Here is a 22,200-nt window from a genome sequence, read left to right as displayed (position 1 = left end):
CCGAAGCCGTTTGATTGGCTGAGTGCTCTTCACTGTTAATAACCAGCTGATGAGACTGAGATGACAGACACTGCCCTTGGTGTTACAATGATGACACAGTCCCAGTCAGAGACCCTTCACACCTCCACACTGACAAGAGATGAGGAGAGCGCTCTGTCTCCCCAGAGCTCCCGAGCAGTAATATCTCGCAGATGAATTGAAAATGAAACCGTGACACTTGGTGACATCTATTATAACAAAACTGCTGACTCCTTAATAAGATGTTTTTTGCCCTCCTGCTTCCAACTTTGTCAAATGTGCTTTTAAGAGACAAAAGATTTCTTTCACTTTGTTCAGTCTTTAAACAGGCTGGAATAACAACAAGACAAACTGAATTAAAATGAGTCATGATGATGACGGACAGTCATAAACTTCAACATTACTGTATTATGCAGAACTACCACTCATTTACTGCACTTGATTTCTGCTTTCAGAGATGCTTTTTCTGATGGAACTCTTAAAGTCATAAGGGTCAGGGGGTTTCAAAGTTAATGGGCATCAGATGTCTTTCTGAAGGTAATTTATATTTTGAGATTAATTCTTCTGCAGGTCTGGGACTGATCAGTCTGATCATTTAAAATGAACTTTCAAATAAAATCAGCGGCTCCAATCAGTAAAAAGAGAGCAGCGTTAAAATATTAGTATAGTATAGTATTGCACTATTATTAACAGTAATGTCAGTAATCTGCAAACAGCATATTAATATTAACTAACCATAACAGCATTTGCATTTTTATACTGAAAGAAACACACTACTTGTCCTGAAGTATATGGACAGTTTCCATAAAGGAGGGGTTTTTCACAAGAGCGATTTTTGTTTCTTTGGAACGGATGCCCTTCAAGTTCTTTGACGGCATCTGGCTCTTGTTTCTATGAAAGTTGAAAGTATGACTATAATGCTGGTTTTCAATAATATCCCATCTTTCTAGAGCTTTTACAGTTAAAGTAAGTGTTTCCAAGTAGTGTTATTGTTGGCACTGCTGTTGCAAAGACAACCAGTTCGTTTTCCATTGTTCTGATAGCAGCAACTACAAACAACACAGGGCAAAACTCGAGTTTTAATCATTCATTTCGCCTATAATTGAGATGTGATAATAAATAGAAACGGTGCCAGGCTGCAAGCCTGACTGGACCTCCATATTTTTGTTTAAGTTGGTCACTGTGTCATGAAAGGCGATTTAAATGACACGACAGACGTCTTAAGATCAATCATTGCTCGCCCTCCTCGACATTTTGAGTGACTTCTAAGAACAAGAATGAAAACCAACAATGGCATCTCAAGCGATGTGTGTGTGTGATTCTGGCTGTCTTGTATTTGGAAAACCTACAAAACGAAAGAAAAAATGACTGTGACCCTCTGTTTCGCAATTCCACCTCACAGCAGCAACAACATTATTCCTCTTTCACTCTGACATGTTTACAACTGAGCGATTGTGCTCCTATGGGTCAACTTTATGAAACAAGTCATGGAAAGCAAAGAAGCATTGGTTGCCATTCACTATGATAAACTACACAGGATAAAACCAGTGATTGTTGCGTTTGACGCCCATTTTTCATTGTCAACACCCTACATCTGTCAGCTCCGGCTATAATGGGGCTAATATCATGTAGACTGGTTTAAAGGAGAAAAATAATTAAGAGCTTTTCTTCTTCGGAAATATTTGAAAGCTTCAGTATTTCAATGGTAAACTTCAGTTACTGATTTTCATCAATGACAGACTTGATGATATTGCGTGAGACTATTATTCAGCGTTATCATTTATCATCACTCTGTATAACAGCATTATGTAAAAAATCTTGTTGTCATGTTAAACAAAATGTTCTGTTTTTTTAAGTTTGAGCAATTTAACAAAAGTCTTTGCCGTAGTTTGAGAACATACAAACTACCATCTTGTCACTGAGAGAATACTTCATGTTGGTGAAGCATACAGCAGCTTTTTGTCCTGCAGTCACTGTGTGTAATGACTGTGAGCTCCTGACAGGCACTTAAGACTGAAGGGTGGTTCAGGATAAATATGGATGGAGATGCTGTGTAACAAGATGAATGTGAAGGTGCTGACGGACAGGTGCTGGGAGGAAGAGAGGGGGAGGTGTTAATGCACTGTGTGTGGTGAGTGTGCATGTCCGTGCATTGACGTGTGTGTGTGTGTGTGTGCGTGGTGGGAGTCAGCAAGATAATTACGTGGCAGCAGCCTGCAGTATTAATCCCTCTCTATCTCTGCCTTCCATCGCCTCCTTTGAACTGGAAGCAGATGAGAGTTGCCGAGGACGATCGTCCCAGTGAGGGCTGATTTAATTACTGTGACGCAGACAGACAGGACGGAGAGACACCGAGGGAGAGTGAGAGTGAGCGAGCACCAGAGAGAGACTAAAGAAGATGGAGGCTGTAGTTGTCAGTCTGGTCACAAGTGAATTTGTTTGTGGTCGGAACGTGAGCTGACCTCGATCTGACCCAAGTTAGAGGTGTACTCTGCAAGTGTGAGCTAAACAGCTCCCGTCAGTCAGGTGTGCTTGAAATCAGCACTGATAGTAGCCGTGCCTCACCCAGACCCAATCTACATTTATCTGTATTTTTGTCGTCAAAATAATTTGTGATTATTTTCGCTAATACAGTATTCTTAATGGGATAAAGAATGATGGTGATGATTATGGGAGGTGAAATGGTGAAGGTCCCACTTGGCAACTCCTGAAGTTGCTCAGTGGTCCACTTCTATCCACACGCATCTTGTATTTTGTCATCCTCATCTTTATGTTGTTTGATTTTGTTGCTCTGTTCTGTACATGTGACATCTATTGCATGTCTGTCTGTAAAAGGGTTTTTTGGGGAGTTTTTCCTGACTAAAGTGAGGGTTTAAAGACAGAGGGTGTATTACACTGTACAGATTGTAAAGCCCCCTGAGACATTGCGATTTGTGATTGTGGGTGATATAAATAAAGCTGACTTGACTAGCAGCTAACCAGGGAGTGATTGGAGGTCTGACCTGGTTTAGCAAACAAGTATATCCCCTCCTTAATATCTGGGCAAACTGGAGCTTCTTCAGGACATTATTGCTACCACAGACACAACCAATGAGTGGGTGCGTTTTGGTGTCAAAAGCAAAGGAATTAAATGGAAACTGAGAGAAGTTCACCAACTCATCCATCGATTCAGACCAGAGCAAACCAATGATAGGTTTGAAAACACCCTTAAGGTTGGTGCTGAGGAGACAGAAAACAAATGTGTTCATCTGAAGCTGTTCTGTTGTTTAGAAACAATGACAAAGTGAAAGTTGTTGACTGTACAAAAAACGTGACAACGAGACTAGAGAAGCAAAATATATCAGCAGAGCAGGCAGGGGTCTGTACACAATGCTGTAGATGTCATGTCACATGTCGACAGCTCCACATGACGACGTGTCAGCCGAGAATTATGACAACATTAAAACAGCAGAGATAAGAAATCAGAATCAACACACTCCCACAGCACAGAGTCAGCACTGATGACATTTACACACTTCACAGAGAGCGGCTGCTGACTAATAACTAACTTTGAACTTTGCTAATGGTTAATAAAGAAATTAAAAAGTGTACAGAGCACCTTAAGGGTCATGGTGGGAATAACTTTTCTGAAGTACTTCTTTAAAGAAAGGATCTGCAGATACTACAGAAAGAAGAGATGATGTGACCCTTGAGATGATGCATTTATTGTTCATTAATGCTTTCAAAGGGCCAAGCTCAGACAGGATACAGCCACTGGCTGAGAGTATAGCTGCAGCTGCTCTGTCTGGCCCTGCTGGGTGGAGCTAGAGATGGTTAATTCTCAGACCACTGTTGCATTTGTGGTTGCATCTTTAATGCTTCTGATATGGCTAGTGTTCTCTCTACTGTAATTATTCCTTACTGCTCCTCTTAACATTAACCAAGAAAGCATCATTAATGGTCTACTTGGTCTACTACATAAGACAATGTCATAATACAGCTCAGCCTTCCTTTATGGGTGAGAAGCAAGGCAAAACTTTTTTATTGGTTATGCAAAACCAGTTAAGAAAACAAATTCTCACTGGGACTCTTCAGGAGCTCAGCAGAAGTAAAGTGACAGAATAGTTGGGGGTGCTGCAGTCCTACTGTCTGCAGGTATGCATTAAACACTCACATTGAAGAAAGCAATGATGGCAAAGCCTCAGATAAGAGAAATCATATCAAAGTATTCCTCTGATTCCTGTAGTCCAATAGTGAGGCATGTTAGTTGTTTCTCGTACACTTACAAACAGTCAGCATGCAGGGCTGCAGAAGTAGCAAAAAACACCGAACTATAGAGGTGAAGCTGGGAAGTGACACGCAAGTATCTCTAACGCATCTCCCCTAAATTGTTGATAATCAGCGGATGATGACTGAACTCTCAGGGCACTCAGAGAGGCAGAGGTGTAGATTTGTGAGGATAAAAGATGCCTACGTGGGCAGGATGGAAGTGAAATGTAATGTTTTTTTGACATTAAGTGACGTGCCATCAATGTTTCAACATCAATAACTGTACTTCAGTGTGCCAAATAAAACATAGTGCTGCTGAAGCAACCCTTAACTGTCTAAAATAACTTTACTTTGCAACAGAGTGCAGCTCCTTCAGCCATCTTTTTACCTGCAATTTACTGAGTTCACAGGGCAGAAACATCACCAGTCACACACCTGCACCTTGTCGCTGATTATATAACAAATAGTAACAAATCTAACACCATTACTTTTACATTGCATTATATTTCTTATATCAATATATAAAAATTCATTATTACTTATATCCTGTTTTTACTGTATTTTTATATCATTGTATGCTACATCATGTATTCTCTTCCATTTCTATTATGCATACTGCTACATACAGTATACTTCACATGATATATTTAAATATATAATTATGTACATTTGACTCATAATTCATGCCATTACCTACATATTCATACCATGTATAGTTCACACAAAATGGCCACTGGAGGTGCACCACTAAAGTCTTACACACTCATTAAGTCTAAATCAGGGGTTTCTTTGGGAAAATGGCACCATTAAAGGTATTATGAATTATCATCATTCTTAGGCACGTTCTGCGGATTTAATAATTTTTGGATGTTTATTTGAGATGGAAGATGAATATAATCATATCCTTGGAGAGTATACGTCACACTAGATCTAAAAATATAATTGTCGAGATTTGATCAGGTTTAATTGAGCTGCTGATTTATTTGTTAAATTGGCAAATTCAGCAGACAGAGTAGAAGATATAATAACTAAATTCCTGTTGTTTTCAAAATAAAAGTGTGGACCTGTCTTGTTTCCATATATCATAATTTATATATTGTATTGCTTTTCTTTTAATGTGGCCTCTTTAATTTCTATAAATTTATCTTAATCTAAATTTCACTCAGATAGTTCTTAATCTGTATCATACTTCCCAAGAAAGTCTTATCTTCCTACATCGCTGTTTCTCCTGCAATATATCTTTTCATACTGACAAGAATCAAAATGGATCAGGATAAACCTCTCTGTAGTGAACTTCATTAACATTAAGACTTCAACACACAGACCTTTTCTAACGGGGAGCAGATTAATTCCTGATAACCTCACTGAATGCTTCTTTCAGCCCCAGCAGCTTCCTTCCCTCCTTTTTTCTCTCACTCGCAGCTATTTGGAAATCTGATAGCTTCACACATTTTCTGCTTCGAGGAAACATTTCACTTAAAAGCCACTGCCGCAACAGCCACAATTTGAACTTCTTTTTTTAACGTGTTTCATGCAGCTAGCTGGGTGATACAGTGAATGACGGCACTTTGAGATACAGTGATGGAGGCTGAGCTGGTGACAATTCAATGCCCTAAACGAGATTCCTATTAGGATCTTGTGCTGATATCAGACATTACTGCAGAATTTCAAATGCAAGCCTACAATGCATCGCATTTAGCCAGGGTCAGGGTACTTTCTCTCCTTTGATACAGAGATTGAAGCGAATACCGTCTGACAGCAGGATGTCATTTTTTAACCTGACAGCCTGTTTTGATCCTTCTCAAACAGGGCGTCCTGATTTTGTAAGATAAGCTCAGCCTCACTGCTCACTTCTTTCAGCTCCATTGACTCACTTTTCCACCTTTTACACAGTCTGTCAGAAAGCACCTTGTGTACAGTTGACTGTTGTTTACAGCTGTCCAGCACACACCAGCACACGCACGCACACACACACACACAGTGAACATCAGAACCTTTTGTCTTTGTCATTAGCTACATCTGAGCGACAAACACCTGAATCAATATCCACTTATCTGCTGTTAAGAGACAAACAATCCTTTCTACTGGGGAGTCGGCCACCACATGAAGTACGTTTGACCAATACAGGTTTTCTGATATTGGCCTGACACCTAATATCTGTGCTTACATGTATTAACTTGCCATTTCCATTTTAAATAATTCACAGAATTCACAGTTTTTAATCTTGTCACAGTGGGGAGGCATCTTTAACAGCATTCAGAGCATCAGTAAATGTTCAAACTGACAGGCTGGACTGGGATAATCTAGTGTCAGCCCAGCCCATAATTACAATTATCTTTACTGATTTTATAGTTGTGATATAATTCAGCATTAGTGGGAATTTTTGCGTCACAATTATTGTTTTTCACCCAAAAAAAACAACAAAATTAAATCATGATGTGACATTTGGTGGCATCTGTACCAAACAAACTGGAGAAGATCATGTGTAGGCCAGGGCATCTCTGCAGAGCTACAGTACATTATAATGCTGTTTTGTCACACATTTTACCTTTATCAATTAATTTTGCAGCCCTACTGAAACAGCTTTGTTATGCCAGTGATGTCTGTCAATTATTAGTGTTATTATTATTATTGCAACAAAAAAACATAGTTTGGAAAACAAAAGCCAAGCGTCCTCAGTTTCAAGAGTTGCAACTGTACTTCAACAATTAAGGCTAAAGTATCCGAAACTAGACCTGACAGAAAAGAGTCTATAGTTCTTAATTTTCTATATTATTTCCATGCAGATTTCTCTCCTGTTTTACAACATACATAATTGAATGTTGGTGCCATTTATTAGTTGTTTTTTTTAATGGGGTCAACTTGGGAGGGGTAGCTGTGATATTATGAGATGTTTTTCTGTTTTGAAAACTAACCATGTCTCTTGCTTGTGAACACATCTTTCATAACTGTAACTCCCCTGAGTTGCTGTTGCCTTGATTTACACATTTCATTTAGCATCTTAACACTGGCCTGACACTCCGGGCCCTTTCTCCAGATGACCAGTCTTGGCCTGCAGACCAACATTACACTGTATCCAACAACTCAGTCCCTTCATTTATTTCACTGTGTCAGCACACTCTGCCATTAAAATGCAGTATTGTTGGGGAAAAAGTTTTGCCACAACACAACATCCAACAACACACAGAATTTATAAATCAAATATGTGCAAGTGCACGTTCATGTTCATGTTCTTCACCATCACCTAATGGAGGATGAAATAACTGCCACTGGGGAATGTAACAATCCATTGATTCAGATTGATATATCGATTCAATGATCGACTACCCAATGTGAGTGAGTTAAAGTTTAAATAAAACGTAGTTTGTTAAAGGTATGGTGTGTAATATGTCGCATATTTAGCAGCATCTAGTGCTGAGGTTCTAGATTGCAACACTCCGTCGCTCACCCCTCCCTTTCCGAAGATGTTGGCAAAGCTCCAGAAGCTCCAGTGGCCCTGACCGACAAGAAACTAATTTACTAAGTATGGACTCGTTTACAACAGAGGAGAGTATTTCTAGTAATTCAAGTAATGAGGTGAAATCACACAGCGACATGTTGTACTTCAGCCCTTTTCAGACAGGATGACAGCGACTTTTCCAAGTATAAATTCTGTATTTTTTTCCTCATCTAAGTTGCCAGACACCCCTTGCTACCACATTAATGTTGTTAGGTCTTGTAACTTTGCTTTGTGGGTTGAAGTTTGGGACATTTCGTTTTTATTTCATAAGTGAAGGATCTGTTTTGTTATAAGACTGTGAACGCCATCAAACCATCACCTCATGTTCTGCACTGCTGGCTTACCCTTACACACAGATGTCGTCTCTCCTCCGATGCAGCTCTGTCACTACCTCTACAATTAACTTCACCAGAACAAACAAAACAAACAGAGTCTCTGCTTCACCGTGACTTGAATTGAGTGATCATTGTGACATAAGAATAATCCAGACTCAACACTGTCACATCAATATTAAACAGAATTGAATTATGGCTGATTCTGCTGTGTCTGCAATCTGATCCAACACCCCTAAACACATTATTGAATGTAAGGCGACTACCTCTCTGCCTTCAATTATCTGTATTCTAACACCTTCACTACTTCTCTGTGGTGTTTCAGAGGTGAGAGGATTCAGATTCAGATCATCTGAGCAAACTGTGATTCTTTGAAACAAGCGAGTCGATGGTCAAAGTCACCTTTCATCCTTTTGATGAAGTCTCTGTCATCTGACCCGACGTCCTCCCGGAGCCTCTTCTGACAGCCGCCTGCAGAGCGGAAACAAACAGAGTGATCACCTGAAACATCACACAGACCGAGAGAGAGGACACGCAGGTCATCCAAACATATCATTATCTATATTCAGACTGTATCTAAACAGAGGAGTTATACAAGCTGCTTTTACAAGAGGATAAGTGGAACACAGCGAGGAGATAAAAAAAATTGGAAACAGACACACGTGGATACACTCAGATGAAAACATAAATTATGCACATAAACACACAGAATAAATGGCATGCAGACAAACACACACACAACTGAACACACACCTTCTAACAGCCTTGGTGAGGGCTTGCTGGTGGGGAGAGGATCCATATTCAAGACCTTGTAAAGCTGTCCAAAGGCTAGGAGCCGTAACGCATGCTGAAAAACACACACACCAGACAGAATAAGGGCACATCACTGTATTGATAAAGCAACAGAAATCTGCACTCAGAGGAGAACTGGCAACAACGATACAATTTATTCTCCGATCAATGCAGTTTAATTATCGAAGAAACTTGTGCGAGTGCTCGGCATTTGTGTAAACCAACTAATTCTGTTGGGAGAAACTTCATGCATTATAGAGGCGAGGAATAAACACTCGGTAGGCACAAACAAAGGAGGAAAAGAAAATGAAAGAAAAATATTCCCAGACAGGCAGGAAGGCAGAAACAGAGAGAGAGAGAGTGAGGGGGGGAGATGAATTTGGATGTCTTCATATTTTTCACCGCTGAGCCCACACTTTCTGCCCGGGGGAAGACTTTGTTGTTCCATGTGCTGTAGCTGTAGCAGTGGCAGCAGTAGTAGCGTTAGCTGCAGCGGTACAGTAGTAGTAGTGTTGGTGTGGGTGTGAGCGGGGAAGAGTGTTCCCACGCTCATTAGGTGGCTAATTAGGCTGCCAGTTCGACAAGCCTCCGCAGCACTGAGGGGCTGCTTATCTGAGGTCAGAGTCCGGGCTTCTGCGGCCATTCAGCTATTTATAGTGCTGACGTGAGCTCGGGGCTTCACCGGGTGGCCGAGGAATCGCTTTAAATAACCCTCCTTCAATCGGTGCAACATGGGGGAGTTTTGCTCATCCAATTTCCTGGAAAAAATGCTGACTTTGGTGCAGTGGGTGGTGTGGAAGCATACCCCGGTGGGATGTTTCATGGTCTCAAAAGTCGTGCGGCTGGGGCTGATTTTCTTTCTGTTCTCGCAGCTAATGATTATGCTCAGTTAGGTAAGCGTCTGCGGCTGGTTTTATAGCAGGAAGACAGGGAGGGAAGTTTTACAGTGCTCTGAGGGGAAGATGTTAAGAAAACACCCATAAAGCAGCAGCTCAAATGAAAGACTTACTATCATGTACGTTGAGTAAAAAGTCTAAAATCAGAACACATCTGAGGTTTTTACAGCATCAATCCACCCTTCAGGGAGAACCTCCGCTTCTAAAATACATTTTGATAGTTTGGACTCTAATGATCCCTCAAAATACTTAAAAATCCCCAACTTGGCTTTAAATTTCAAATCACATAAGAACTCTGAATGTTTCCCACAGAGTGAATTTGTGTTTTAAAAAGTTTCTCTGTTGTTTATTAAAGATCGAGCAGCTTTTTACACAGCAGTTTTCATGTTTTTTTTCCATCTTAGACTTGATCAAATTTAGAGAGACGATCACCTTTGGGACCAGTTAACACCTGGGCGGCTGTGGCCCAGAGGTGAGAGACAACAGCCTGTTAATAGAAGCTTTTAATGTTCATAGTCCTGGAGCAGACAGGATAATGTTGATGGGAAATGCTCCTATCACCCTTAAAAGCTACTGTCAATGTGCCCTTGAGCAAGGCATTAAACCTTTAAATGCTCCAGTGGGAGTAAATGTCAAACAAAAGCATCTTACGCCTCTACTAAAACACACATTATCTTTGAAACTGGTGAAAATAATAAATAAAACAAATAATTATTTCAGATCATTTTAATTTATTCGACTAATCGTACATTTCATAGTGGAATATATTGTACACGGATATCTAAAGCAAAGAACAACAACAAACCAATAGCTTAGTATTTTTTGGCATGAGGAAAGAAAATGTTTTCAGACACTCTTGGGCAGAACAAGGTGTTACATGAACAGCCTTGACAGTATATTGGTGAGAACGGCAACCAATTTTGACCTCACAGGGTCCCCATCAGGGAGCCTGAAACAAAGGTCTTGTTCATGTTTCCAGCAAATAGCCGAACATTTGATGGTTCCAGCCTCACAAATTTAAGAGATCTGCTGATCGTCATGTCTTCCATTATGAGATAACTTAATCTCTTTTGGTTTTGGACTAAACAGAACTACACATTTAAAGACATCTCTTTGGTCTCTATGCAACTGTGACAGCTATTTTTCACCATTTTTTAAAAACGTTTTCAAGCACTAATAATTCATTGATTATGTGAAGCCCCTCCGCCTGTCTTACAGGCTGTCCCTGGCCAACTGCAGAAGCCAACGGGATAGCTTTAATAAATAACTCTTGATGTCAAACAGCTACGAGGAGCTACAGTACTAGTAATGTATTTATTTTTGACTATGTAAGATTAGTAACTGTTATATATCCATGGTGAAACAAATAAATGATCTGATTGTTTTATCATCAGACTACTGAGCAGCTTCTCACCTCAGACTGTGATGCCACTGAATTCACTCTAAGCACCATATAAAATAATTTTTATTTAATGACTTATTCAACCTGGATAAGTCTGAATCTGACCCTGTGACTTCATCAAGAATAACTATATAGAAATAGTCAATCTTCTCACTGATGATGATAAAGGGATCAGTATTAAATTGAAAGTATGATTGTTAGTATGATCTTTGCATGGACTTCTTGTCATTTTCCCTGAGTCTGTTTGTGAGAAAAGAATCTGCAGATAAACTGAAAATGAAACACATCATTAGAAACTGTAGAACACTGTATTATGCCAAACAATGTTGCTCTAAAAGCTAATAGAATTAAGAAAAGCCTGTGGCAGCAGTAGAAGTGGCTGATGGGTAAAGTGAGCTGACCTGTGCGCTGTCGGTGATGGCGTCAGCCTGCTGCGCGCTGAGGTCAGACAGGACGTCTGTGGGTTCCCTCTCACAGGGGTCATGAACTCCTGGACCTCCTGTAAAGAGAAACCGGGTCAGTGTTTTCACACTGTGTTATGACTCAGACAGGAGGGACCTCCACACAACATACACTTTGAACTCAGCTTAACTTCTAAAGACAGGAAAACAAACTCAGAAATGATTTACTGAATACTATTGTGTACGACATGAATGCAGCGGTGACTCATCAATGATTCAGAGGCATTCAGAGAACAACTTGCCATTATAATGCTGAGGGAAACCATTAACAACATTTAAAAAATCTAATCACATCATCACAAAGGCTAACTGGCTGCTCTGCAACGATTGAACGTGGGAGTTGCAGGTTTCCCAGATAAAGGCTTAAAAAAAGAGAAAACGGTGGAGGAAAAATAAATATAAATATAGGAGCATTTTTCTATTTATTTGAGTTGGATTGGAAAGATTTTTCACACGGACTGCTATAGAAAAAAGAAAATCTCAGAAGATTTACTCCAACACCAACTTTTCCTGAATGAACCACAAGTAAAAGTTAAATTAAACCATTATTCATGTTGCCGTGAGATCACTGGGACTCGCTCAAGGAGCCCCTGAGGGAATAAGCACCCCAATTTGGAAACCATTAATGCACTGTAGAGTACTATACGACTGAGTGCAGGTAATACTACACTGTATCATTGTTGACACTCCACACTCTGCTATCCAGTACATGAATGCACTCTGTGTGTGAGGAGGTTGCAGCCAAACACCGGGGTTATCCTCAAACACATTCATTAAAGATTGCTCTAAATGTTTCTCCAGAGAATAAAAGTGCTGCTTCTGTGCCTGTTGGCTCCTTAGTTTATTTGCCTGCTTACTTTAAACCTTGTTTTTAATCCCTGGGCTGATTGCTTTCCTCCTAAATGCTTTTTATTTGTACTCAGGATACATGAGCAGTGCAGAGAGAAAGTGGAATAGAGTCGCCTGGTCTTACCCTCGAGTGTGAGAAGGTTAAATATATGAGATGTTGAATATTGACATAGCAGCAAACAACTATTTGCTCTGTGAAGATATAGTGGAGTAACGGCGTTCTGAAGAGAGAATGAAGTCACACGTACATTTTCAACATGGAGGCCTGGGAAGAAAATGTCTTATATTACAACAAAACAGAACACTACAATATGTTTTTAAAATATTTGATTAAATGATGATGAAATTAAATGATGTGCGCATTTGTTTGGGTCTGAGATGCTGGTGCTCTTGTGTGATATCTCTTAAAAGTGAATGAAACCTTTACCTTCGGCTTTCAGACCTCAGCAGTGACTAACATCTGCTAACACTCCACTTCAGGCATATCATTGATGATGTGTACATGCCGAATCCCTTCAGAAAAGTGCTATTGTAGGGAACAGATTTTATATTAGATGCACTGATAAATATGCCACTAATTACAAACAATGGATCAGTTGGTAAAATTTTCTAGCATGGTTCTCTAAGTGTCCTTGATGTTTTCAATTTCACTGTTAAAATGTAATTTAATTCTGCTGCTCTCTGTGCAGAGAGTGATTACTGGATTTATTCACTATGGTTGACTCTCAACCACTGATGGCTCACATATATTGACTTCTGGCAGAAAGAATTTTTGCATTTACAAGATTAAGACTGTTGAATGTTTGGAAGAGACCATATGCTGCCTACATGAGAACCCTGTTCATCTGCCACAATAATACATTGAAAACTGACTTTCCACATGAGTCAATATTCTGTCACCATACAAACAATCCTCTGATTTTACTTTTAATGCTTATGGTGCATTTTTACCTCACAAGCCCTTGTTAGTAGAGAATACTTCAAAATACATAATTTCCATCCACTACCATTTAAATTCACCATATCAAATTTTATAGTTCAAACTAAAATCAAACTCTTGTGTGTCTTCAGCTTACATCCAGAATCCACAATGCCTCTAATTTGGCCAGACGCTCTTTACCAGCACCTTAAAATAAGAGTCCTTTCATAATCCCACATGACTGGAGAATTGGCACTATCTATTTATTCACAATTTCAATTTTTTTCCTCCTGTATTCAATCAGGAAGGGTTTCCAGGAACTTCCTGATCACATCACACAGTCAAACATTTATACCTGGAAGCTGCTCTGTACAACCACAGTCTGATCTGTTGGCCGCAGCGCAGCTAAGCTGGAGTGGTTGGGGTTAAGGGCCTTGCTTAAGGGCACCTCAGTGATAGTAGTTAGAGAAGGACAAGCACTGCCTTTCACTTTGCCTACCCTCTTTTATCCTGCCAGTCTGGGGGATTGAATCAGAGTGTCACAAGCTCGCTTTTGCAGATTTTCTCAAAATGTTGTTTAATTAAATAAACCTAGGTAAGGACCCTTCGCAACCCTGGTCTGAACACTAAAACACCCTCCCTTTATTTTTTCAAAGACAGGAACCAACACCCATGTCTGCCAGGCACTCTAAAGCTTTTTGATGGTCTCAGTGACTTCCAACAGAGAGCTTGGAATGCCCTCCACCGAGTCCTACAGCTCTGACTTCTCAGCAGTTTCTTGAGTTTTCAACCTGCCCAACATTATTCCCAGTCAAGGCCAGAGGTTTACCTCAAGTGTTGATAAAGGCCTGTGCAAATCCGTGCCTTCTTGAGTCATCTGACTATTTAGCAGAACCTCTTTGTGATATACTGTGCAAATCTGGATGCTGGATTGTTTTTCCTCTGGTTCATCACTGAAGAAGCCCTAACCTGGGATATAATTGGTGCATAATTTTCTTTTAACACAAAAAATGTTAAATTTGATCAGACAACTTGAAGATTTCTACTGGAGTCCATGTTCATCTCTGTTTACATTGTTGTATAAATTCTGTACATGTATGTGCTGCCTCTAGATCTCACTTGGAAATTTGAACTTGGGTTCATAAGCAACATTAAGCCTGGACAATCTGTAGCCTGTAGTTTAGAAGAGAGAGAGAAATTGTATATACATGCAACAAACAGAGCATAGAGGTTGCTGTGAAGGACTGATCCCTGACCTGGCAGGAGAATCCCTGAGGCGATGCACTCCATGACGCGACGCAGGGCCTCACCTGGACCCAGCGGCCGGTTACAGGTGGCTATGGCCTTTTCACAGATGAGCTCCAGAGGCTGCGGAGGGCAGATAGAGAGAGGACACTCAACACAGCATAAACTATATCAATTCGGTTGTGATTTTGGGACGGAGCTGCACATCGTGCACATACACACCAGGTAACAAAAAAGCAATTTAAAGGCCACGGAAATGAACAATAACATTCGTGTCTATCCCTTACTGAACGAGAAATCTTGATTTCACTGTACAACAAGCGATTTTGATTCTGTGGCTGTCACCTACCCATCCTTTGAGAGGCTGCCACACAGGCAGTCTGTTGCACATGTCTCTGAAAATCCTCAAGACGATGACGCAGGACTTGAGATCTGTGACTCTGGCCTGAAGGGACAAAAAGACGAAACCAAGTGACGGCATGAAGAGAATTTCAACAAGACAGCTCTAAAAATATGCATCCATGATGTTTTCGAGGCTCTTCGATATCGGAGCTTCACCCCTCGAGGAGGCATATTCACAACCCCTGAAATGTCAATATGCTGTTAATAACATTGTAAGTGACCGAATTTCATAATTAACTTGATAATGTTCAATTCTGTGACAAACATTTTATATTCTGGCAGAAATTTAAAATTTAATTTAAAGTTAAGTCTCTTAAATTTAATTTTAAGTTTAGTCTCTGAGGGGTATAAACATGCAGTTTGCAAAAGTAAAACTCCATCCAAAATGTTTTTTTGGGGGGAATAAAATACTGGTAACAAGACCAAAATAGGGAATATTTTATTAAAGGCAAGGAAAGCTCTTGAGTAAACACTACGACCTGCAATGTGACGGTCGCATGGCAGACCTAGTGCTACTGAGCTAATCTGCATATTTACCACCAGCTAACCACCGAGTGTGAGCTGTAATCACCTTAGTTATGAGTTTGAAAAAGTTGTTTAAATAGTTTTTATTTAGAAATGTTACAATACATAATTTAATTCAGAACAGTTGGTTGAAAATTATGTTTGTTGTCTTTATACTAGAGCAGTGCTGAGCTGCTGTTCCTTCTTCACTATCTCATATTTCTCAAGAACAGAAGTTGCTTGCTGGGCAACAGACACTAACAAAAGAATAAAAGAGAAATCCTGTGATAATACAAGTGTGATAGAAATACAGTGTTCAATCTGATTAACTAGAATACTTGTATGAATATTAATATAAATAATACCATATCCTATTTTAGAGGGAGGTTTACTTTCTGCAAGACTTTATTTAGTTCATTTCATCAATTTTACATTTGAGCATTTTTGAAAGTCCATTAAATTTAATCATGCTCATATAATCTGTCCTGCATTTGATTTAACAAAAAGTGTAATAGTTTTTTCAGGACACTTGATATCTTGTAAAAATGAAATGTGTGGTGTACGGTACAGTATGAAAAGCATACATGAATGCCCCTCTTCTCCCTTTGTTAGGATCCTTTCCTCTGTATTCAACTGTGAAACCTTTTCTCCAAAAGCATCTCAGACGTTTATTGTAGTTGTATGAATACAGCATGCATTGCCTCGAAGTGGTGAAAATAGTCCTTTCTACAGTGGTATTATATGGTTGACCTCGTGAAAAATGTTTCATTGAACACAACTCTGCATGTCGTGAGATGAATATAAAGGTAACAATACAATCTGATGAAATCTCTGGTTAACAAGGTGCAGTGAATTTTAAAGGTTATTATTCTCATTTTCAGGTTCATACTTATATTTAGGGTGTACTTTAAATTGTTTACATGCTTTAATGTTCAAAAAATATTTTATTTTTACCACACTGTCTATTGCTGCAGCATCTCTATTCTTTATCTAAATGCTTTGTTTTAAGGCCTTCCTCTTTAAGAAAAGCCAAAAAGCCCAGAGTGCTCTGATTGGTCAACTCTCACAGGCCTGAGTAGGCATCGCCCACCATGTTTCCCCATCAGCTCTGCTGGTGTTTTTGCAACCACAGCCATGCTGGGGACAGTGCTGAGGCAGTGGAGGAATAGTCTTGACATAACTAACCATAACAGAAGTCCTGTCGGCTCGTTTAAAGGCAGTTTCTGAGCCGTCTGCATTTCTCTGGATTGAGCGTTTTGATGGTAACACATAAACCTGCTTTATAATAAAAAGAGACAATGGAAATCTCACTTTCTACAATATGGGACCTTTAACAAACCTTCACTCAAGAGGAGAAGTGCTTGAAGACTGAGAGGAGAATAGAAATTACGCTGGAGATCACTGACACTTCAATTTGCGCAGGATGACCGTTCACAGCGATGAAGTTGGTCATTTTATTCAGGTGCTTTCAGTTAAACCTTCCAGACATGGTGGATGGTGGATGAGACCAACGTCACTAATTGTATCTGCAGTTATTACAGATCATTTGAGGTCCGCGGGTGGTATTAGTCCTGAGTAAGTATGATGAAACTAAATCCTCCTTGTACTGCTTCACCTTCAGTCCACAGCGGGGACTTCACTCTGATTTCACTTGGCATTCAGCTCTCTTTCCCTGAGGGAAGCTGCTCACTGCTTCACCTGACCTTGACTCTCGTCTGCCTGCTGCCTACTCAGTAGAAGAACTCTCACTTTGGTCAGAATAGCAGAGTTTCAGCTCATCTGAAACTTAATTTGGTGAAGAATCTCTTCATGACCTTAATAGTTAAATCTCACTCTGTCATACTCTTCCTCTATTAACACTGAAAAAAAAAAATTTCTACTGTATCCATGCTGTCTATTCTTTCCCCAATTTAAACCTTTTTAAAAAAATCTTACTACACACTAACATGCAGTTTTATTTGGCAGAAAAGGCTCTGCTCTTTTAGGGAGCTCTATAAGAATCTGAGCATCTACAAGGATTCTCACGAGACAACCACCGCCCTCCCCCACTTTAATAAACAAACATGAAGTCTTTGTTGAATCAAAAGAAATAAGACTTAGCACAGAAAGGTTTGTAATGGAGCAAGGACCTGTGGCAGCAAATGGTGTTAGTATGATTGTATCAGTATATCGACCAATATGGTTTTATCAGGGCCAATACCGATACTGATTATTAGTAATCAAGGAGACTGATATCCAGTATTCAGAAACTAATATACATTTGCAGTAAGAATACAAATTTCAGTGTCAAAATGTAGAAATAAGCAGTGATAGAATATAACTAATTACAGTGTACGCAAGCACTGTACTTTACTTATTGTACAATTTTGAGTTATTAATTAAGGTACTTGAGTATTTCAATTTTCAGCTACTTTACACTTCCACTCTTCTACATTTATTTGATCATTTTAGTTACTAGTTACTTTGCAGACTCAGATTGTTCATTGTTGATGGGCTGTTACTTGTGATGCTTAACCAATCAGATAGTGTTGTGAGCAAGACATTGTGTGAGACAGCAAAGTGGTGACTTCAGACTAGTGTTGTCAAAAATATCAATATCAGATATTGAATATTTGAAACTGTTTCAATACTAATTTTTCACATACCAGCTGTGCTTTCTCATTCTCTCTTGTTGCCATTAGTGGGTTCACACACACGCCGTGTCTACACAGGCCTGTCTGCTCCCACTCTACTGACTATGGTCAGGAGTAATTTATCTTGCACAATACACTAGCCTTGATATATTTATCTTTGATTAAATGGTAACAAAAATCAATAGTTGTCATGGTATTGTATCAAAGTTAGAAATTCCAGTGTCGTGACAATACTACTAAAGACAGAGAACAGATACTACATCAGAGCCAATTTAGCATATTTTTTAAATTGTTCCATTTTATAGGCAATCAGACACAAAAACCACTGATACTCATAATCGGAAAATGCTGATTATTGGCCCAATAATCAGCCAGGCAGATAATTGGCCTATCCCTAGTTACAAGTGTCAGGTTATAATGTCTGTGCTGTACGCCTGTATGAATTTGATTGGATGTTACTCTCCACACAGCTGTGAACAAGCGAATCATTGTGAAACATACATGAAACAGCTGCTGCTGATCAGCTGACACAAAATCTGCTTCAGTGCCCTGCTTAAACTCAGGCGATTAAATTTGTGTCCTTGTTATATGAGTGAAAAACAGAATCTATGTTTCCTTTAAAACATATTTGCTGTTGCATATTAACTACTCAAATCTACCTTTTAGTGACAGGGCTGAATATTCAGGGTAAGACTGGCTGCCAGAGTGTAAAGACACAGAATGATTGTGTCATCAGCCCAGCTGTTCTCACCTGGAACCATTTGGCATGTCGGAGCGAAGCCAGGGCAGCCTGGCACTTCTGCCTGTCCAGGACATCTTCCTCCTCCTCTTTCTCCTCCTTCTCCTGCCTCTCCTTGTTGTCGTCCTGATCGCCCTGCTCTGGAGAGAGGGACAGGATGAGACAGGACAGACTGAGCGTGACCACGCTGACCTCCCACACTCGCACACAGACACACAGGCAGCAGGGTTGGACGGCTAATTATTAGGCAAACCCACTGATCTGACCGAATGAGCTAGGAGGGGGGAAATTTGAGAGATTCCGTGATTTTCTAGGAGAGGGGGGTTTCTCATGCACAAGGCAGGATTTTTCATAACATTGACAGAAGGAACCGGAGTAGACGTGCGCGCATGCGTCTTGCTGCCCGGCCGGAGTCTCACTCTAGATGCAGATCAGTGGCTGAAGGCGATGGAACACGCCAGATTAGTGTGTTATCAATTACGGCGCAGGACGAAAATGAGAGCATGGCAACGACTCAGGACCAAAAGCCAGATTAAAGATTAAAATAACACTTTGGAACAAGGAAACACTTGGCAGATTGTGAAATACTGGCTCAGGAATGCCTGAGATTGGGGAAAGTCAGGGAACAGTGTAGACACATTAGCTTTTCTACTTGAAGAGAAAAAAAGTCATCCTGGTTTAAAAAGGCAGCTTGCTCTGCAGTTTTCTTGAGCGCCATGCTAGTATTTTCACTCTTGCGGGGTCGGTCAGATGTTTATGTTTGACTGAGACAGTCTCTCTACACCAGGTTCCTGTGGGGAGCACTCCTGCCATGACTGGAGGCCGAGCCATGGGAGAACGACAGCAGAAGAAGAGTGACAGCAGATGACAACGACAACATAAACATCTGAGAGTGAGAACGCCACCCTGGAAAGAAAGTGAAGGCTGTTTGTTCTCGGGAGCAGCTAAGGGGTGCCCACTGTGGGACAGTCAAGCAGACGAACAAAAGGGGGAACAGACTGCAGACCACACTGCAGAGCTCAGGAGTGACGGCTCACAGGTTATCAATGATCTCATCCGGGAGATCTGAGATAATGACTTCTCTGCAATCTGAAACATTATCTTCATTCTTCAGCTTGCCAAGTTGCAAATATTAAATCTTGATAAATGTCCCATCACACTGGAATCAGTCCCATTATGGTTCAAAGTTCTCTCCCAATGAGCAATAGCCAGCAGAGATTAAATCACGGCTATTTTCTACAAAGCTGACAGTAATGCTGACACAGAGCATTATAAAAAGCTCCTGCTCGTAAAGAGGAGGTTACACTGCAGTCTCTAATACCAAATATACGCAGTATTCAAAGTCCAATTTATCCGTCTGTGTGTGATTCATCAGCAGTAATGTGAGCTGAGGAGCGATGTGTGTGGTTTAGCAGTCTGTTGCTGTAGAGACCGTAGTGAAAGCTGAACAGGATGGAAGAGGTGGAAGACAAACTAAGGAGCTGATGAGAGACACAGGGTTTGTCCCGTGTCACTCCTCCTCCAAGACCAAGGACTGAGGACCTTCATGTTCTGCCCCTGGGACTTCTGGGTAATATAATATAATATAATAATATAATATAATGAACCACTCGTTTTTTAATCCAACACTTTAAGGTGCGCCCTCTCAGTTTTGCTTGCTCTGTGTATCTGGAGACCTCAAAAACAAAAGAAAACGGGAACTGAAGTGAAACCCAACAAAAAAAACATTAAATTACTTCCCTCCTAAAGAATACTTTGTGGCGAGAAACCAGTATAGAAGAGGTTCTTCAGTGGCACTAATGCTGCCAGGATTAATGGACTGATGCTATAAAAGGATGCACTCATGAAAATGTAAGGTTACATTTTTCTCTTGAGTTGTCATACCTTGAATTCTGGGGTGGTCTCAACTTCTTAGTAAAAGCATTAAAACTGTGATTACATAATACTGTTCTCTAATTGAAAGCTATGGAGTCTTAAGTGTGCCACAGGAATATATGAATATAGAAATTTGTTAAAATGTTAAATGTTAAATTATGATCAATTATTTAAAAAAACACGAAGTAAAATGATCATTAACTCACCTGAGATGGGGATGGGCTTATTTTTAACGTCACATTACAACCCACTCACAAATGACAAATAAAAGGGATTAATACATGTAAATTGCTACAAATTTTTACAGAGAGCCCCTTTAATGCTTAAGGAAAGTCACATAACAACTTTTATGTACTGTCATTATTGGCAATTCTGTCAATTATTATTTGGGATTGATAGTCTTTAACATGTCACAAAATAGAAAGAAAAATAAAGAAATAAAATATCTAATTTCCAGAAACTAAGACTAACTAAGAAACAAAACGTTTTATGCATCGGTGTCTAACAATCTCCTAAAACTCAAATATTTTGAATTAAGAATGACATAAAACTGAGAACAGTAGCAATTAATCACATTTGAAAAGCATTTTTAATTAAAAATTACTATTTTTTTCCCATTGAACTAATCAACAACTACAATCCAAAGCTTCACCAGATATATCAACATGGTTCAGCAGCTCATTATCCACCCTCTGCTTGTGTAAGTGTAAGATTTCAATGGCAGCTTAAAGGTATGTTATGTCAGGGCTAGAGAATGGTGTTGCCTGTCAGAGGATTCAGTAGATTTACGACACCACAGCCTGATAGGTGACAGGTCAAAACATCACTTATCATTAATATTGGACTTCCCGTAGGAATGCTCACCTATTACACTAGGTGTATTCTGTATAAATGTACATGAATGATAAATGATTGTTGCAGACAAATTTCTCTAATACATGTACTACTTTAATGGACTATGGTCAATAATAATGATGATTGTTTCAGCCTTAATTTGCGCACTTACTTAGATTTGCAGTCTGCTATCACATTCCATCTCATGATTAATTTGTCTCCCGCTTTGACATTTAGTTTCCATATTCTGATTAACTTTCATTTAGAGATGATTCTCTTTGATTTAAACACGCAGAGTGCCACCTACAAATTAAATTAGATTCAATTTACAGCAGTAACAGGACTCAGTCATTAAACACTGAATTATACCAGTGACATACTTAAGACTCCATAGAAATAATAGCTTATGGGGCAAAAATTACATGAATAAGGAATAACATGTAGATTTTATTGTGACTAAAGAAAAATACTCAAGACTTTTTTTGAGCTCTTTTGTAAGGACCTGGAAGTATATATGCATTCATTCACTTTACAGTAATATCTTATTATGAT

At 39.7% G+C, this 22,200-nt stretch overlaps 1 protein-coding gene across 2 annotated transcripts in view; it reads right to left on the bottom strand.

Moving 5' to 3' along the window:
• Positions 1–22,200, bottom strand: part of LOC140996005 (spermatid perinuclear RNA-binding protein-like) — a 71,857-nt gene that overhangs the window by 9,978 nt on the left and 39,679 nt on the right. For both annotated transcript variants that reach the window (XM_073466204.1, XM_073466205.1), the window contains 6 exons: positions 18,952–19,079; positions 15,011–15,106; positions 14,673–14,784; positions 11,589–11,686; positions 8,851–8,944; positions 8,500–8,568 (listed from right to left, as the gene is read on the bottom strand). In XM_073466204.1, the coding sequence (XP_073322305.1) occupies positions 8,500–8,568; positions 8,851–8,944; positions 11,589–11,686; positions 14,673–14,784; positions 15,011–15,106; positions 18,952–19,079 (597 nt within the window). The remainder of the gene's footprint in view (positions 1–8,499; positions 8,569–8,850; positions 8,945–11,588; positions 11,687–14,672; positions 14,785–15,010; positions 15,107–18,951; positions 19,080–22,200) is intronic.

The sequence above is a fragment of the Pagrus major genome, chromosome 5, assembly GCF_040436345.1.
Source record: "Pagrus major chromosome 5, Pma_NU_1.0".
NCBI lineage: Eukaryota > Metazoa > Chordata > Actinopteri > Spariformes > Sparidae > Pagrus > Pagrus major.
This window is presented reverse-complemented; position numbering and strand designations above follow the sequence as displayed.